At 35.9% G+C, this 17,820-nt stretch overlaps 1 protein-coding gene across 4 annotated transcripts in view; it reads left to right on the forward strand.

Annotated features, from left to right (window-relative positions):
- The window catches only part of PCDH9 (protocadherin 9), a 679,806-nt gene that overhangs the window by 169,651 nt on the left and 492,335 nt on the right, over positions 1 to 17,820 (forward strand). The window contains exon 3 of one of the 4 annotated variants that reach the window (XM_018071135.2): positions 10,864 to 11,614. The exons of the other annotated variants lie outside the window; for them this stretch is intronic. Coding sequence (XP_017926624.1) covers positions 10,864 to 10,884 — 21 coding nt within the window. The 3' untranslated portion in view covers positions 10,885 to 11,614. Of the gene's footprint in view, positions 1 to 10,863; positions 11,615 to 17,820 lie in introns of those variants that run through there. 4 annotated transcript variants of the gene reach the window in all.

A 17,820-nucleotide genomic window follows, 5' to 3' on the forward strand; every position in this document is an offset into this window, starting at 1 on the left:
ATGTTCTTGATAGATAGACTGTTCTCTGTCCTCCTCTCCTTTAGGGAGCTTTGCTCTTGTCAACCGTGTTGTTCATGAAGGTAAGGAATCTCTTCCTACACATCCTTATTGACACTCAAGCATTTGAATGGAGCAACAGACCCCTGCCTGAGTCTTGATTTCTTTTTGGTTTTAGAACAAACAGACAAGAAGCATTGACTTACTGCACAAAAGAGATCATAATTAGATGATAATGTAAATTATGATTCAGAAGAGGTTTTAAATGCAGTGCCAATAAATATGATCACAGATCCTGCCTTCTCAGCTATTTCTCGATCAGTTGGCACTGTATGTGTTTCCTACTCAAAGCCATTAAGCAATTTGTTTACAATGAAGACGGTTAAGCTGCAGAAGCCAAATGACTGAAACAAAATTACCATGCTAGTCAAGTCATTATTCCTTGGAGTACAGAGACAGCTTCCTGAGGCTGTGGCTTCTTGATAGGTAGGTAAGGACCTACAAGTCAAAAAGAAATTGAAAGGATATTCAAGGATGTTCCCGTTTTTCTGGATTGTGAGGAAAATGATAAATACTGAATAACAGCTAAACAAGTCTAGCAGCAAGAGATGAGCAGCTTTTTCTGCCACGTGACAAACATTTGCTTCATTCATGCATCATAAATCTGCAGCTTGTTGTCAGTTTTTCCTTAGTCTTCCAGTACAGAGCCCTGGAGCGTACCCACACTACTTGTTCTTGGAAGTATATTGAAATAATGACTGTGATTCAGGCTGAGGTAAATGGAAAAGGGAGGAACTTGTAATTTGTAGTGGCAAGATAAGTACTGTTCATGAGCTTGCATTTACTTGCTCTTTGCAAACATTTCTGCCCCTCCCCCCCAAGGTGTTACGCTGCGTGTGTGCTGCTTTTCTTTTTAAACTAGATAGAGCCATTTACATTGCAGGGAGTTTATGAAGAGCAACTCTTGAGGCCTGATTTGCTCCTGTCTTTCTTTAACACAGAGTAATACCAAAATGGTAGCATTTGCATTGTCCCAGTGCTACAAAAAAAAAAAAAAAAAAAGTGCTAACAATTAATTTATTAAGTTTACTAGACAGTAAGTGATGCCTATTGCAGAGACTGGGACTTGTTCTGGAGGGAACAGTATTTACTGTAGAATATTCCTTAAAATGGCATTTTGAGACACCTGGCAGGTGAATTGGTGAGCTTTCTGAGGTGGATGGTTGATATGAGAGAGATATGCTTGATCTCTCCCTGTGTTGGATTTATGGGGCAAGGTTTTAGTAGTGGGGGGGCTACAGGGGTGGCTTTTATGAGAAGATGCTAGAAGCTTCCCCTGTTTCCAATGGAGCCAATGCCAGCCAGCTCCAAGACAGATCCACTGCTGATCAAGGCCAAGCACATCAGTGATGGTGGTAATACTTCTTTGATAACATAATTTAAGAAGGGAGAAAACATTGTGCAGAAGTAAATTGCAGCTAGATAAGACAGGAGTGAAAATATGTGAGCAACAGCCCTGCAAACACCCAGGTCAGTGGAGAGGGAGTTGCAAGAGTGCTGGAGCAGAGATTCCCCTGCAGCCTATGGTGCAGACCATCGTGCATCACACTGTCACCCTGCAGCCCATGGAGTTTCATGGGGGAGCAGAGATCCATCTGCAGCCCCCGGAGTACCCCATGCTGGAGCAGGTGGATGCTCAAAGGAGGCTGTGACCCCATGCAATGCAGGAGCAGGCTCCTAGCATGACCTGTGAACCCATGGAGAGACAGGAGCCTACGCTGGACAGGTTTTCTGGCAGTATTTGTGACCCCACAGGGGACTCACACTAGAAAAGTCTGTTCCTAAAGGACTGCACCCATGGAAATGACATATGGAGGTCATTCTCCCCTAGGAGAATTTCATGCAGGACTGTCTCCTCTGGAAGGAACACCATGCTGGTGCAGGGGAAGAGTGTGAGGAGGAAGCAATGGTAGAGACAATGTATGATGAACTGTCCCCTGTGCTGCTGGGAGAGAAGATAGAGATTCAGGGATAAAGCTAAATCCAGAAAGGAGGGAGGGGTGAGGGGAAGATGTTATTAAGATTTAGTTTCAGTTCTTATTATCTGTCTCTCAATTGTTAATGAATTTGCTTAATTTCCCCAATTATGATCTGTTTTGCCTGTGATAGTAATTGCTGAGTGATTTTTCCCTGTCGTTATCTTGACCCATGAGCCTTTCATTGTATTTTCTGTCCCCTGTCCAGATAAGGAGGAGAGTGACAGAGAGGCTTTGGTAGGTACCTGGTGTCCAGACAGAATCAAACCACTACGCTCCCATTTTTTGCTTTGGGAATGGTTGCAGTTCTCAGCCTTTCTCTAAATTCTGCCTCCCTAGACAGAATTTCAGTTACACTTTCTTTATCACAGACATTTTGGGATGTCGCCTGGTAATTCTCATTGACTTCACAGAGAACTCATTTGCAATACACAGTCATTTTAGGTACTTGACAATTATTTGATTGGTTATTATTTTGTTTCAATCAGATCACATATTACATGCCACAGCAAGCTGAAAAATTTCATAAACACCTGTTATGAGTTGTGGGTTTATGAGTTAAATTTAGATTTAAAATAATTTTGATTTGTTTTCCATGGTTGTTTTTCTTCTTCTTTTTTTTTTTTTTTTCTTAATGAAACTCTGTTGGGATCTTTCTCAAAGTCCCATTGAATAGATAGGATTTAAATATAAATTGAGAAATTGATATTAGTGTCTTGTTTATGAATGTTAGAGAACCTCAGATGAAGACCACCTGATTTTTTTATGTTACATTATTTTTTAATTTTTCTTTTATTTATATCTTTAGTTGCCAGATACAGTTAATTGCAATGATAAGTGATAAATAGACAATGAGTGCCATTCTAATCCATTACTAGCAAATGATGGTTTAGGTTCATTTATGTAAAACTGCCATTATATTTCAAACTCTGTAGTCCAGTAAGATATGCTGCTTTAGAGAATGTTTAGAATTAGATTTATAAAATCTTATGCTTTAAAAATAAAGGGAGAAGCTTTCCAAGTTTCTTTTAAAGCAACTCTTTGTAGAGGAAAAGCAAACTACATACACATCAAGAAAGTAGCATATGACAGACATCAAGAAAAACCCGGAATATTTCTTCTTTTTTTAATCAAATATCTTGAAAATGTCAAATAAAGGCTATGTCGTTCTTTTCATATTAACTAGAAAATTCTCAGGGATAGTTAGGCAGCAGGAAGAAAATATTCATGGATTGTTGCATTATAGTCAGAGTTTCTGTCATTTCCCAAAATGCACAGCTGCTGTGTCATTTTAAGATTTAGAAGTCACTGCATTTACGTTTTAATGATCAATGGTGGCTCTTGATCTGAGTCATTAATGAGATTTTGGCTGCATCTGCATTTAAAACTTGTATATTCTGCAAGAGAAAAAGTATGCTTAGAAAATGAGATTTCTGTCATGGTAATAATAAGTTTTACATGCTCAAGCTGAGAGGATTCACTCTCGTGAATTCCCTGCTCAGTGGAAGGTTACACAGTACAAACTTTCTGTTAAATGAGAAGGGGCAAAGGGAGAGCTCTTGCTGCTATTTCCAGTAGAGTCTTTTGGTCTGCAAGTGTATAGAAAATGGCCTCTAGATGAAGGTGCCTGCCGCTTCTATGTTGAGAGTAACGTAGTAGAAAGTCTCCTCAAAATGAGATGTGATTTTGTCCCTTGCTCATTCATTAAAATGCTATCTATTACACTTTCTTTGAGGGCATCAGAGTACCTTGAGAATGACAGATTGAGTGCATACAGTGTCACTTGGGGGATGTTTAATATATTGTCATAGATATTTGGGTATAGTTAAACTGCTCTTAAAAATAGAAAGTAATGACCTTCCCAAACAATGTCCAAATTGTAATTCTATTCCATAAAATTTCCCCTTATAATTTTTCTTGTATTATTTTTTAAATAATAATGAGTATCAGTGGGTATCTTTATCAGTAATAACTTGCTTACAGATTAGTGGAGAAAAATATAAATATTTGTCAAGCTAAAGAGTGAGTTTCTAACAGTGTTTACCTTCTTGCATGCTGCCTTCTCTGACATATGAATTTCATTAGCCTTTCTATCCTTTTACTCAGAGACTTCTTCTATCTACTTCAGATTCTTGGAATTGCTCTGGTTAATTTCTTCTTGCCAGTAGGCTAAATTAAATTCCCAGTACAACAAAAAGAGAATTTTCCAAATTAGAAGTTGGTGAATATATCTAAAAATCACAGAGAGAACCATGATAAAGTTTTCTTGTAAGAGTGCTATAGTGTTGTACTTATACCTATTGAACAAGGAGTACAGTTGAATAGGTGCCTCACTGGGCTGAGAAGCCATACCTTTTTCAGGTAAACAGTAATTATAGTCTAATATAAGCCAGTTGCTGTTGCAAAACCAAAGTACTGCCTATTAGGACATATGAGAAGTATCTTAGAAGAACTATAGGTTGTTTACAGAATGTTGGGACCAATCTATTACTTCAAATACCTCACTTGTATGAAAACTAAATCTGTAAATTGCCCAAGACTTTATGTAGAGAAATAGCACGCGGCAAAGTAACAAATCAACTAAATGCTAGCTTTGTTTTGGACAACGGACACCTGCTACTGATTTCTGATAAGGCCGTGAGTCACAATCCTAACCGTTGTTCTAGAAAAAATTGTTAAAAATGCACAAAGTTAGGAATAAAGGTGTCCCTATAGGCTATTCACTATTCTAACTGTGTTGGAATTTGGCTGGCATGAGCAGTTTAGTAACAGATACTGCTTCTAATTTGGCCATAAAAATTAAGGAGAATGCAAGACAAGGTTGACAAGACCCATAACACCTTTTGTTATCTCTGTCAAAAATTTTCCACTGTTGATTATTTTTCCATTCCATTTTCCCTATATGAGTCTTCAATATGGTCAAATGCCAGCTCTCAGTTCTTCAGCATTGTCTCATTTACAGCAGAGAGTTCATCCTTTGATTTTTGACATGCTATGTGCAATTGCAGCCTGTACTAGCACTAAATCTTACCACTTGGGCATTGCAGAACTTAATAACAAGTGAGAATTAAATAATTTCATACAAAACCCCCTACAATTCTAACCAAGTAATTCCCTTGGGATATTTACGACTATGTGATTCTGAGTCAGTTATTTTTGAGCTTGGGTGGAGGACAGAATAGCCATGTCCCCTATCCTCCTCATCTAGATGTTTTAAAAATCAGACTACAACATGTTTAGGACTCTCTATTTCTTCATCTCAGGTCAGAAGTTTGCATAATCATAGAATCATTTAGGTGTGAAAGATCCTTTAAGATCATAGAATCTGAACTTTGCCAGTTTTGGAGATTAGGAGGGAAATGAAGAAGAGTAGTTCAAGAGAGAGCTCTGGTTATCATGAACTGAAAATCCAATGAATTTCATAAACTAGGAAAAGAATGATCCAGAAAGTCTATCTCAGCAGTGGTTCAACAAAGTCTTATTGGCCCAGCCATTGCTTTGCATTTTTATAATTCCTCTTACTAGTGATTTTAATATCAGGGAAAACAAATGAAATATCTTGTGTAGTAAATGTCCACTGCATAGCATAAGATGACTGCTCTGTAATGTCCCTTGTAAACATAGAACTTATGAAACTGACCTTCCTGGATAAATGTAAAAGGATTTAAAAATTTAAATTTAAAATAATTAAGAAAAAAAAAAAGGTACATGTGCATAAACTAGTGGCTAAGAATAAAATCACAATTTCAGGCCTCATCCTATAAACACCTTCCTCAAGTCATTACTTACTTATGTAAGTAGTGAATATCATGGTATTGATTATATGGATAAGGTTGCACATTTGGGCCCTTGAACTGGACACTTTGAAATCCTGAATAGAGGCTGATTTTGAGACATGAGTGGTTTTGTAGAAGCCATTACAATTCTGATATTACCTACATTTTAATACTGGAAAATTTTAATGTGGACAAAGGAAATAGTTACAGATGAGATTCTATGCAGTAATACCTAGAGATAAGTTTATGCTAGGACAGTAGAAGCAGAGAATTTGTTATAATTTTTGCTATTGCTGGGACCCTATGGTTTATTTTGGGATTTCTTTTTTAAAGGCATATATGCATAAACCATATGCATATGTTAAGTACAAGTTTTATGTTTAGACAATATTGGGTATGGTTAAGCTTTTCTGATTACTTAACTATTTGCATGGAAATGTGGCTTACGTCCTCATCAAAAATAAAAAAGCTATCCTTTGCCACTGGTGTCTTCCAATCACACCATTCTTGATTGAAATGTCTGAGAAAAAAAGGAGCTTTTCGCTTTTCAGCCTTAGGAAAACCAATTCAGAACTATTAAGCATAGCTCAATCTCCCACACTGTAGAGGGAAAAAAATCCCTTTTGGATTGAGGATAAAGTGTAGTGTATGCCAAATCCCAAATAATGTGTAGAGAAAGCTACAAGCGAGTGAATTCTGCATAGGATTGAATATGATTGTCTGTGTTACAGAGTTGTAATATATCGAAGAGCATAAAACTCAGTAGGCCTTTGTTTCAAGAGCATCTATTAGTTTCATCTTTGGTTCTGAAGCTTAACTTGTAATTGGGTAAATGAAATTTCCAGATTTGGGAGGTTCCCTTTTTAGAAGTGCTGAATGACATCTCGTAACATTCTGCACATTAATTTTTGTCTTTTAAAATAACCACAAATTCTCTTTTCTGTTTTAAGAACACGTTTGCCAGAATGGAAGCAGATATGATGGTACTCACTGGTACTGCTTCCAAAGCTCATTATCAAGTATACAGTGACACAAAACAAAACAGGGTGCCCTTTCTTTACCTAAAATAGTAAAATCTATCCCATCGATACTTCATTTCATGGATATATCTACCTAATCTAAATGGACCTGAACTTTTAACATGAGTAGATTGTTTTAATGGTTACAGAAGTGTCTATACCAGACATATGCCTAATATGAGATATACGGAAAAAATTACAGTATGTTGTTTAGCTTCAATATGCAAAACCAGAAGATAGCATGCATTTGTGTAACATGAATGAAGTCATATGGGAAACCTAATTTTCCATAATCATAATGAAGTATTTTATCTTTTTTATTTTAATAGTTGGATGAATTTTATTCTTCTTTGCTAAGAAAGGGAAAGCATATTAGTTAGAATAGTCTTCAATAATTATGTAGATTTTTCATATGAAAACTTTTTTTAACATCAGGTCATGTTTTTTAACTGATGACAAGATTTAGAATGGAGGACTTGACTTCAAAAGTAGGCTGGCAGACCTGGAAAGGTAACATGAGCATCTAGGTGAAAACTTTTTTTTTGCAAAATAGTGATCATTTAGGTAAATCTGCTTTTCCTGATCAGATGGTCTGCTATTTCTTTTCACAATATGAATTGTCAAGAAAGAAGATAAGTTAAAACTAAGTGGTTGTTTGTAAAATAAAATGGCCAAAATATGGCTGGAAGTACAGTATTTGTGCAGCATTAGGGTATTCTTTTTTCATTTCTGTAGTACTGAAGAAGAAAAAATACAATACACTCTTTTCCTTGTAGGTGGCTTTCAAATTAAAGCTAATTCATTGTTTCATGATGGTGGGATTGTAATCAATGAGAATTAAGCCTTAGTAAAAATTTTAAAGGTGAAGAACAATACACATATTAATTATTCTGAGTTCATGTTTGTAAATATTCATAGATTGGAAATACCTCTCATATTCATGCTTTTATTATCCCATAAAATATAGGATCCATTTCTTCTGGGCTTTTAAAAATTAAATTCCTTATTGTTACTAACCAACTCCTCCTCTTTTGCTATTGAACATATACAATAGCATATTTGTGCCAGAACGTGCTCAGTGCATGTCCTGTGGACTGGAGTCAGCCTAAAACCAGTTTTGCAGACTAACTGTAAACAATCAGGCATATCTAAACCATGTGGTGAGTGCAATGTGGATGTCCCAAAGACAGCACAAATGTGTAATCCACTTGGTGCTTTGTAGCATTGTGTGGGATATACCAGTTCAATATGTGAAAGGTAGAACATAACTTTTTTCTACAGCCCAGGTTGGAAGGGACCTTCAAAGGTCAAGCCTTTTGTGGAAAAGAGAATTATCTAGCAACCTGCCACATTGCACCTTGAAAATCTCCAGTGATGGAAATTGTTGGGGAAGAGAAGGAGACAAAGCACACCATGTTTCTATGTAGTAGCTAGTCACATCTTAGCTCAATTGGGGCTGCCTGTCTTTTCTCAGGTGTTGTTCCTGGGCCAGGTACCTTCACAGGCTCTCTGCAGTGTCCAGTTTGTAAGCACTGTCTGAATTCAGCTTCTGTTCAAGGCAGTTACAGCCCTCAAGCTGGCCCTACAAGCACAGCTTCTCTGTGTGCCCCCACCACCAATATCTTCATTTACCTTCTAGTTACACCCAACTCCCCACAGAATTTAGAAGGTTTTGTGCTGGCTAGATAGGTAGGTACTTAAAGGTTTTTTTCCCTGTCATCTTCCCCCCCTAGCTTTGAGAATGTAATTAAATTAATAACAGTGGAAAGAAGAATTGTTTGGGAATAGTGTTCAAAATCTGTGATCCTGCTTCTACCAAGTATCTCTCACACTCTCTTTTTGATTCTGTTTTCACTTAAGAGATCTGATCTGAGAAAAAACTCTTCTATGCTTGTGCCTATCATTATTTACTTGCACTGAAAATCTTCATTTAGGAAAAACTAGGTAAAGAAGAAGCTAATGAATTAGAAATTGTTTAAGAAGAAAAAGGGGAAGAATATCTCTGAGCAGCAAGACAAGCAGAAAGGATAAAAATGTACTAAGGAAGCTGTGGAGAATAGGAAGCATAAGAAGCAAAGTGCCTCTTGTTTGGAGACATTGTTCATGTCTTCCAGCTGCTGGATGTAAAGCAAGATGTCAGTAGCATAGCTGGAGGTTAAGATAGGGCTGGAAGACAATTGGGCCACACAGAATCAATTGTATAGCTGTCACAGCAAAAATGTATTTGGTGCTGCATCTAAAAATTTCACAGTTGCTCCAAACACATGCACAAAGCTATATCGCTTACAGCAATGGTTATACTAATTGACAATGGGTGACAAATCCAGTTGGCTAACTGAAATGGGGTGGAATACAATAGAGCATAGGACAATTATTCTGCACAAGGGAAGCCCTAAGTCCTAATACTAAGATTTCGTAGGAGATGATAAGATACTGGGTTTAATACTAGGATAATAGTAATTAGAACAGAATAGTGATTCATTATTACACAGTTTCCCTCCAAGAATACCCAGATGTCTCAAGAGAAAATGCCAACATAACAAGCAAAGAAAAGAACAAAATAATCAAACAGCCAGAGATGGGAAATTCCACTTTCAGGGAACTTTTCTCCAAATTCTTTTTAAATGTACTGTCTTTTAAATCATAAAACATGACACATAATCTCTCTTTCAAAATCTTTTAACAGTTGGTCTGTGTAAGATTCCCAAGAATATAAGAGTTGTAAGTGCCAAATCCTTCTTTGAATCTTGGTAAGGTCTTGACATCAGTGACATCCTGTGGTGCTGAGTTCCATTCTTTTTTTTTAGTCTTTTCATATGAACCCTTCTCTATATGCCTAATTATTGCAATCGCTCATTTCTGAGTACCTTCTAATTCTTCATCTTTTTGTGATGGAGTGACCAGTACTTCACACTATTTCAGAGGAGGGAAAATTATTGATTAATATAGTGATGTTATATTTTCTTTCTCTTTTATTATCCACCTAATTTCTTATGCATGTTAACATTTTATGTGCTTTTTTGACTGCAGCTGCTCATTGAGCAGGGCTCTTCAGTGAGAACCCTGATGTTTTTCCTAAATTGGTGCTCATAACTGAGATTTCTGGTAAAACAAATCATCTGTTGCAGGTTTTTTGCGGTTTTGTTTGTTTGTTTGTTTCTCCAATATGCCTTTGTATTTAAATAAATTATTTTCACGTCTTTTAAGATGACCTATTCATTTACCTTGGTCAGTTACCTCTCAAGTTTCCTGTCTTATTCAGACTTGGTTAACAGAACTTTCTTGTAAACTGTAAATTTTGCTACATTGCTGTTCCCTCATTTTTTTAACTTCGATTAGTATATTTGAAACACCTGGTCCTTGTATGGTGCCTTGAAGCACCCTACTGTTGAGTTTTTGCTATAATGAAAGTTGATAATACATGTTTTGTTTTTTTTTAATCTTTGAGAAATGTTTTGCTTCATTTTGCATCCTATCTCGAAATTACTTAGTCTCCGACTGAGTCTCTTGAGAGGAACATTGATCTTTCCATATTTATTCAATTACTCTAACAAGGTTAAGGGCCAGATACCTTCACAATTAAACTTAAATCTTTGAGAGACAACTGTGCTCTTTGTGACCACAAGTACGGAAATTAAGGGCAGAGGATGGAAAAGTAATTCATTCATCATGTTGGGCAGACACATTCAAAATTAAGATATGAGAAAGCTTTTAACATAGCAGTTCTTAGCATTGTCTTGGTGATAATACTAAAAACAACAGGAATATAATCAATCTAAATAGGCAGGAGTATCTGAGTCTACTTCTTACACCTAAGACTTTGTGTGAAAATAAGAAAAAAGTAAACTAGTGCTAAGGTCTAGACAGATGTTAATTTTCAAGACTTTCTTTCAGAGTCTGATATGAACCAAGATATTTTAAGATTTGGAATTCCTAAAGTTCTTGTTGGAAAGGCAAACTTATTTTGAGGCTTTATATGTCCTGACATCCCCTAGGCCTGCTTATTTCCTGGTCTCTCTCTCTCTTTCTCTCAAGTGTTCCCCATCCTCTCCCTGAGAGAGTCTATGTCTGCTTCATCAATCCTGACTGCCTACAGTATGCAACAGACTTCACCACCTTTCTTCACAAAGAAGATTGCTTGCACAAAGGAGGCTCCTCTGACTGCTTGGGACACCTTGCACAGATGCATGCCACTGCCTTGAACTCAGAATGGACACTAAAAGAGATCCTGAACATACTGGTGGAAATGTGATCAGTCATCTGCAACTCAGGCCCCAACCTGTTTGGTAAAGGAACTATAAAGACAACTAGAACTTCTTGTGATATTCCCATGGTTTCATCTGACAGAAAAACAGTATTTTCCATGCTCTAGTCTACCCAACCCTAAACCAAACTATTTTGGGTGGAATGCAGGTTGAGAACAGTTAGCAGTTGACAACAGGTATCAAGTATTTATTTTCTGAGCAAGCCTGTAAAAATCCTAGTAACCCCTCGACAACTAGTACTGGTACCTGATAAGATTAGAGGGCAGAACAAGGAACATAATAACATGGCTATCTGTGGACCAATTATGCAAACACATATCTGTCTATCTATATATATATATGTACACATATATAACTGGGTGTATAAGAGTATATATACAATATATATTCTTTTTCCTTTAGCAAGATATTTTGATATAGTAAAATATGGGATGCTGAATTATAAGAGAGTAACAGTAAAACTTGCCACTGTGACCTTTTTGTTCATTCATAGCAACACAGAAATTACCAGTATAATATGTCACAATCAAAAATACAGTTTCTTATTTGAAGGAACAATTGGAAGAAACCTCAGTGCTCTTCCCTTAGTTTTGGAATGCTCTAAAATACCATAGGGCTTGTGCAGCATAAGAAAGTGACAGGCAGAGAACACAAACTGTACAGTCACACCTATTAATGAACATAATGTTATAGTAATTGCACTTTTGCATAAGTTATAAGAACAGAAACTGTACTGTGTGTCATTTAGTTAATTTAGAGGGAAAAAAAATGTATCCCAAAAATATGAGCTCACTACAGTGAACAGTTTAGACTTGAATGCTTTTCACGATGTATTTGCAAAATAAGCAGCAACCTAATAAAAAGTTATGCAAGTCTTTACAGTTTGCCAGCCAAACCTGAGAAAATTACTAAATGTTAAGTGATTGCAGGCAGAGTTTTGTGGAAACAATGCGTATGGAAAACAGTGACAATACTGTGCCTGCTGCTGGCTTTATACTGAAAATATCCATGCTTTGCAATTGCTGTGGGTTAATATATCTCTTGAAATGTGTGTGTATTCAGGTAGTATTAAGAGATAAATATATACCTTTTCAATGGTGCTTTTTCATTTGGGAGAATGTCACAGAATACTTTTAACGTCTCTAGGAGGCTGTTACTCTTTAACCAAAGCCTGTAACCCACTATTTTTCATGTAAACCCACCATGACAAAATACATAAATAAACCATAGTTAAATATTAAAATGCTGTCTGAAATGAATCTGTATCCCTACAATACTCCAGTGCAGAATCTGTACTTCTTTTTTTCAGGATTTTTTTTCTTTTCTTTTTCTCTAGAACCTATATAAGAATTAATTTGAACATAGAAAAGATTTATCAGTGCTTTTCAGGCTGGTTTCTTGATTCTCTACTTTCCTTAGAAGGCTATGCATCCACCTATGTTTCCCAGAGCTAAGTGGGATATCAGAATCCATAAGAGATCCTGCATTTTTCAAATCAAATATTTTAATGCTTTCCCTCCCTCCATGCTATTAGTCCCCAGTAATGACTTCTTTTTGGGTAGTGGTATCAGTGGATATTATTTTAAAGTACAAGACAGAAAATTAAATAACACAGTGTGAACAAGCCGTAGAGGGTGATATTGGCTAACATACCTGTTTTTTGGAAAGTCCTGTTTCATCCTTAAATCTGTGACAAGATTTATCAGTTTCAGGTCATGGGAGTTTATGTAACTACTGGTAGCAGGCATGGGTGGTGTTTTTAGTAACTCTGCATTTCAATTTTATGTAAACCTTTTTGTAGTTATGATTTTTTTTCTTTAGGCTAAGCAAACTAATAGAATTATGAGGCACAAAAGGTAACCTTTCTGAATTTAGCTTTTTTTTCTTCTTTTTTTTTTTTTAACCTGAGGTTCACAGCTATAGAAATGGATGTGTAAGATACTTCCTTACCTGTTCTATACTTAATCAAGTATTGGGACAATGTATTTTTGCTGCCCTTATTGGGGTTTTCCCACATGTATACAGTCATAGAGAAATAAATATATGCAATTGTTCTATTTATTTCTTACAATATCACATAAAGGTAAAAATCTTATCAGTAAAAATCAACAGGAATTTTGGTTTTTTGCTTAAGTGGAACTCAGATTTCATCCAAATATGACAAAGATACTGTTGAAAAGCTGTTTTTTATGAACACTCTCAGATCAATTGAAATTTCACATTTTTGTGGGGTTTTGTTTGTTTGGTTGGTTGGTTGGTTGGTTGCTGTTTTTTTTTATGATGGCACTCTATTTTTCAGATACATTGACTTTTCTGACACTTTTAATTATACTTGTCTATGTAAGACAAACCGTGATCCTCAAACCATCCAGTCAAAACTCTCAGAACAGAATTATATGTGGCTCCCAAACGAAAACAGATGAAAACACTAAAGCTAGATGGACAGATACATTAATTATTACATTAACTTCAAATATTTTTTTCCGTACCAATACCACTTTGAGAAATGGAGAATCTATCAAATCAAGTATTTGACAGGTAACGTACAAGATATCATGTCATTTATCTGTTAGACAAGAAAATACTCTCCCAGCTGAATCTTAATAAAAGAAACTTGTCTTCATACTAACACAGATTTCACATGACCCTCGGATCTTGCCTATGCACAAGGTGTCTATATCGTGTTATATTAAGGTGTCTATATTAAGTGTTAAGTACATTAGTATAACATTAACAAAGTATGAACACTAGCAGGTGAGAATGTTGTCCATCCCTAGAATGGATTGACTTTTGAAAACATAACTATCAGAGTGCTTCCTTTGAATTTTCCCAATTGGTATGGAACCCAGGGCTGTATCAGTGGAAATATTTAATCTTTTCCTATCAAAATTAAATACAGTATAGCAAAATTTTGTGATATATTCCCAAGCTCTTACTGACCATTTATTGTAAAACCATATTAAAAAAATAGTGTAATTAAATTCAAGATGCTCTCTAGTCTAAAGACTTTTATGTTGTACTTATCTCAGTAGTTTTGTAAAAAAGGTTTCTGCTCAATGAATAATATCTTTATTTTAAAGGCAAATCTTTAGTGTGAAACTTAGTAGAAGTTAACTGCCTTGTCATTTAAAAGCAATGGTGACTTCACTGTCCTATTTCCTTTTCCTTGTTCATCTTTTTTATTTTAATTTCAGATTTCCCTGCTTTTGAAGAGTGAAATCGGATTGGCCTTTAGTTTTTAGGTTCCTTTTCATATTTCATTAAGCAGGTACATACAGTGCCACTCATGCAATAGTAAAGTAGGGCTACAAAAGGCAAGGGAAGAAGAAAAACCCCAAAAACCAAAGCAATTTCTTTTTAGTTTAATTTAAAAATATATCTGTTCAATTAAATTCTTTTTATAACTTCAAAATGATGTGTATTTTCAAAGTACTGGATTTTTTTTTTTCTTTTGTCCCAGGCTAGTTTCAGGAAAGCAATTTAAAGATTTCAAGTACAACCAGAAGTGTTGATCATAATGTCAATGTTACATTGTAGCTTTCTGTCATACAACATAGTACTTACTCTACAAAGGAGACAACTGGCAAAGCAACTTGTTAATCCTATGCCTAACTGTGAAGGAAGAATTTTAATATAGCAGTAGTTAGTTTGCATGCAAACATCTCTGAACTGCCTTGTAAATTTTAGCCCAGTGTTTTAAGTTTGTCCATAACATTAGCTGAGAAATGTGGGGTTTAAAATAGAGTATGTTATATAAGTTCTTCACACCTCCCAGGAATTGGTAAATCCAAGTAAGAAGCCCTGTCATGATTGTCAGTGTGTATGCCTTTAGATTGTCAGTTTGAAATACTTCTTGTACTGAAAACCTATAGGACACATCTTGTATTGTTCCATACCCTTGTGCTTCTCCTTAGAGAATCAGTTCCCAGTAATTGCTATGGTGGAAGCAGAAATCTGATTGGGATGGACAAATAATGTTGCATTGAGTAAAACTAATTCCACTCATTTTAATTAAACTTTGGGTAAATATGAATTATTAGTAATTGCTAGACATATATTAAAAAAAAAAATAAAACACCATGGATAGAAATGCCTGACTTCTTTCGAAGTAATTCTTTGTATGCCTAGGTCAGCTAAACATTTTCTTGTACACTTAAAGTAGATTTGTGGTCTTTATATTGTATTGTCTATGAGATCATCAATGTATCCCATTAATGAAACTCCAAGATAAAGCTATGCCATAGTCGTTTCCCTATTCTTAGCGCAGAACATACTTCTTTTTTATGCTGTGGAGAGTCCATATTCAACTATACTTTGTTTTTGTTTTGCCTCTGTAATTTTTATCTGAATTACATACATTCATTTTGCAACTGAGACAGAAAAACTGTTCTTTTTCGGTCTCTCATCAGTTTCTTTCATTTACCATTCTTTAACTAAATAATTTGATAGTTGATACATACATTGATTAAGCCTTTTCTTATGACTTGGTTAAAGGGGAGACTTTCAGAAGTTAATTTTGAATAGCTAGCTTGCAGTTCTCAATATGTTGAATTAGGACACATAATTTATGGCTGCCATAGTTAGTTGTGATGTATGGAAACTAATACTTTTAACATTAAATCCTGATACAAAAGGAATTTAGTAATTTCTTAGATGACTGAATTTGTGTATGAGATGATAAACTAAACAAAATCAACAATGTACCAGGAAATCATTCAGATATTTACAATATATGTTTTTCTGTGTCCCAAGAGATCAAAAGAAAAGTATGTGAGTGGTACGCTTACTTGCTTCTCAGCTGGAGACTTACTAGTTGTCAGTTGAAGATCTGTTTTGAGCCAATCTGGCATCCAGTGTTAAGAAAATGTATAATCTTTGTCCCCTTGGTAACAGTTGTGTTTAGCACAACACAAAATGTGGTACTCTAATCATTACTCTAATTGGCACCTTTGTTGACAGTCTCAGAAGAAAGGTCAAGATATAGTTAGCCATGGGACTAATGTACTGTCTTACAATCTGCAGCCTCCTTGGCTGAATGCTGCAATGTGTTGAGCAACCATGTTGTGCTGGTTTAAAGGTAAACCAGCAGGGGAAATGAACTCAACTCAAAAGACAGATTATAAGTCAGAATAACAATTTAATAAAATAATACAATAAGTACGATTATACAGACAAACAATTGGTTTTAACCCACAAAACCCAAATGTATAACCCAGCACCCTGGGGCATGAACAGAGTGGTGTTCTTTGAGCCCCGAGTCCAAAGTAAAAGGAGAGGGGAAAACCTGTTGCAGTCTGGTTGGTAAGTGGTGGTTGCAGTCCAGTCGAGAGTGGTGGTCTGCAGTCTGGTTGAGAGTGGTGATCTGCAGTCTTCCTCTGGATCCCACTAGTGGTTTAAAAGGTCCCAAGACTCCAAGATTATATATCCTCCAGTTCAGGCAGGAATGCTAAGTACTTCCCTCAGGGCAGGGGGTTCCTTAATGGGTGTGAGGACAAGAGCAACTCCTACCTGGCAGGCCTCTTAACACCTAGTTTATAGCCTGAGGAGTCAGGCTCTATGTGCAGATGGTGTAATGGTTCATTGATAACAGTTTCTGGGAAATGACATGGAAGGCTATAGAATACACAGTTTTGGGTTACACCCATCCAGTGATGAACTGGTCTCAGCTGTCCTAACTAGGACACATGTGCTTTTTAAATTCTACTGATATTTTAGCAAATTCTGTGAATAAATACCATATGCATTTAATCTTTCTCTTTTTTTCCTTTTCTTTTATGCTTACCTGCAGATAGCATGCTTACTGCATTAAATCTAGGTGAGGAAAAAGGAAAACGAAGTGCCAAGCTAGTGAAAAAATATCTGCAACCCGAACATGTAATAAATTCGTTTACTGTTGACAGGCAGTGTTTTATACAGGGGAATATTAACACCACCTAGGCCAAGCTACTTTGGGTATTTCAAGAAAGTACATATTAGAACACCTAAGTTTAAAAATCCCTATTCCATATATAGTCATATTCTATGAGGTGGAGGAACTCTTATGGGATGATTCAGAGCCCTAAATTAGTTGACTAAAGTTAGACAGTGTGAATACCTCCCACAGTAGCAATATGTTGTAGAGGGACAGAAATCAGACAAGTGAAGAGAGAAAGGGAGGAATGGAGTGATAAGGACAATAAATGAGGTAAGTCTATAGAGAACTTTAGAAACTGTTAGAAATTGTCAGAAGCTTTTTACCAAAAGGGGGATCAGTTTACTTGATGTAGCACATGCTCCAAACCACGTAGCATCTTCATAGTTAACTGTAACAATAGCGTAGGTACGACACCTTCAACTGTGAATATCCATACATACATTTGTTGTATCTGTATTACAATTGTTCCTGGAGTCCTCAGTCAATACTGGAGGACTAAAGTACGGATATAAATAATTCCTTCTTCAAGGAGCTTACAAGAAAAATAGGATTCATAGGTGAAGAATAGGAAGGCAAAGGGAAGAAGGAACAATGAAATTACCTGTGCAAAGTCATGAAGGATAATAATTCTTTCTTACTCTAACATGGACTGTAATCTATAATCCCCACAATTTCCACCTGGAAAAGGATTTATAATATACACAACTTTTGGGAATGAATTTTTTTTTTTTAAATTTTGCCTTTAGTAAAAGAGAAAGTATTTATACTCACAAGTAATGGTGCCACAGTAAACAGTCTCATTTATGTTCATAA

The sequence above is a fragment of the Manacus vitellinus genome, unplaced genomic scaffold, assembly GCF_001715985.3.
Source record: "Manacus vitellinus isolate BGI_N305 unplaced genomic scaffold, ASM171598v3 scaffold_2_pilon, whole genome shotgun sequence".
In the NCBI taxonomy this organism is placed as follows: domain Eukaryota; kingdom Metazoa; phylum Chordata; class Aves; order Passeriformes; family Pipridae; genus Manacus; species Manacus vitellinus.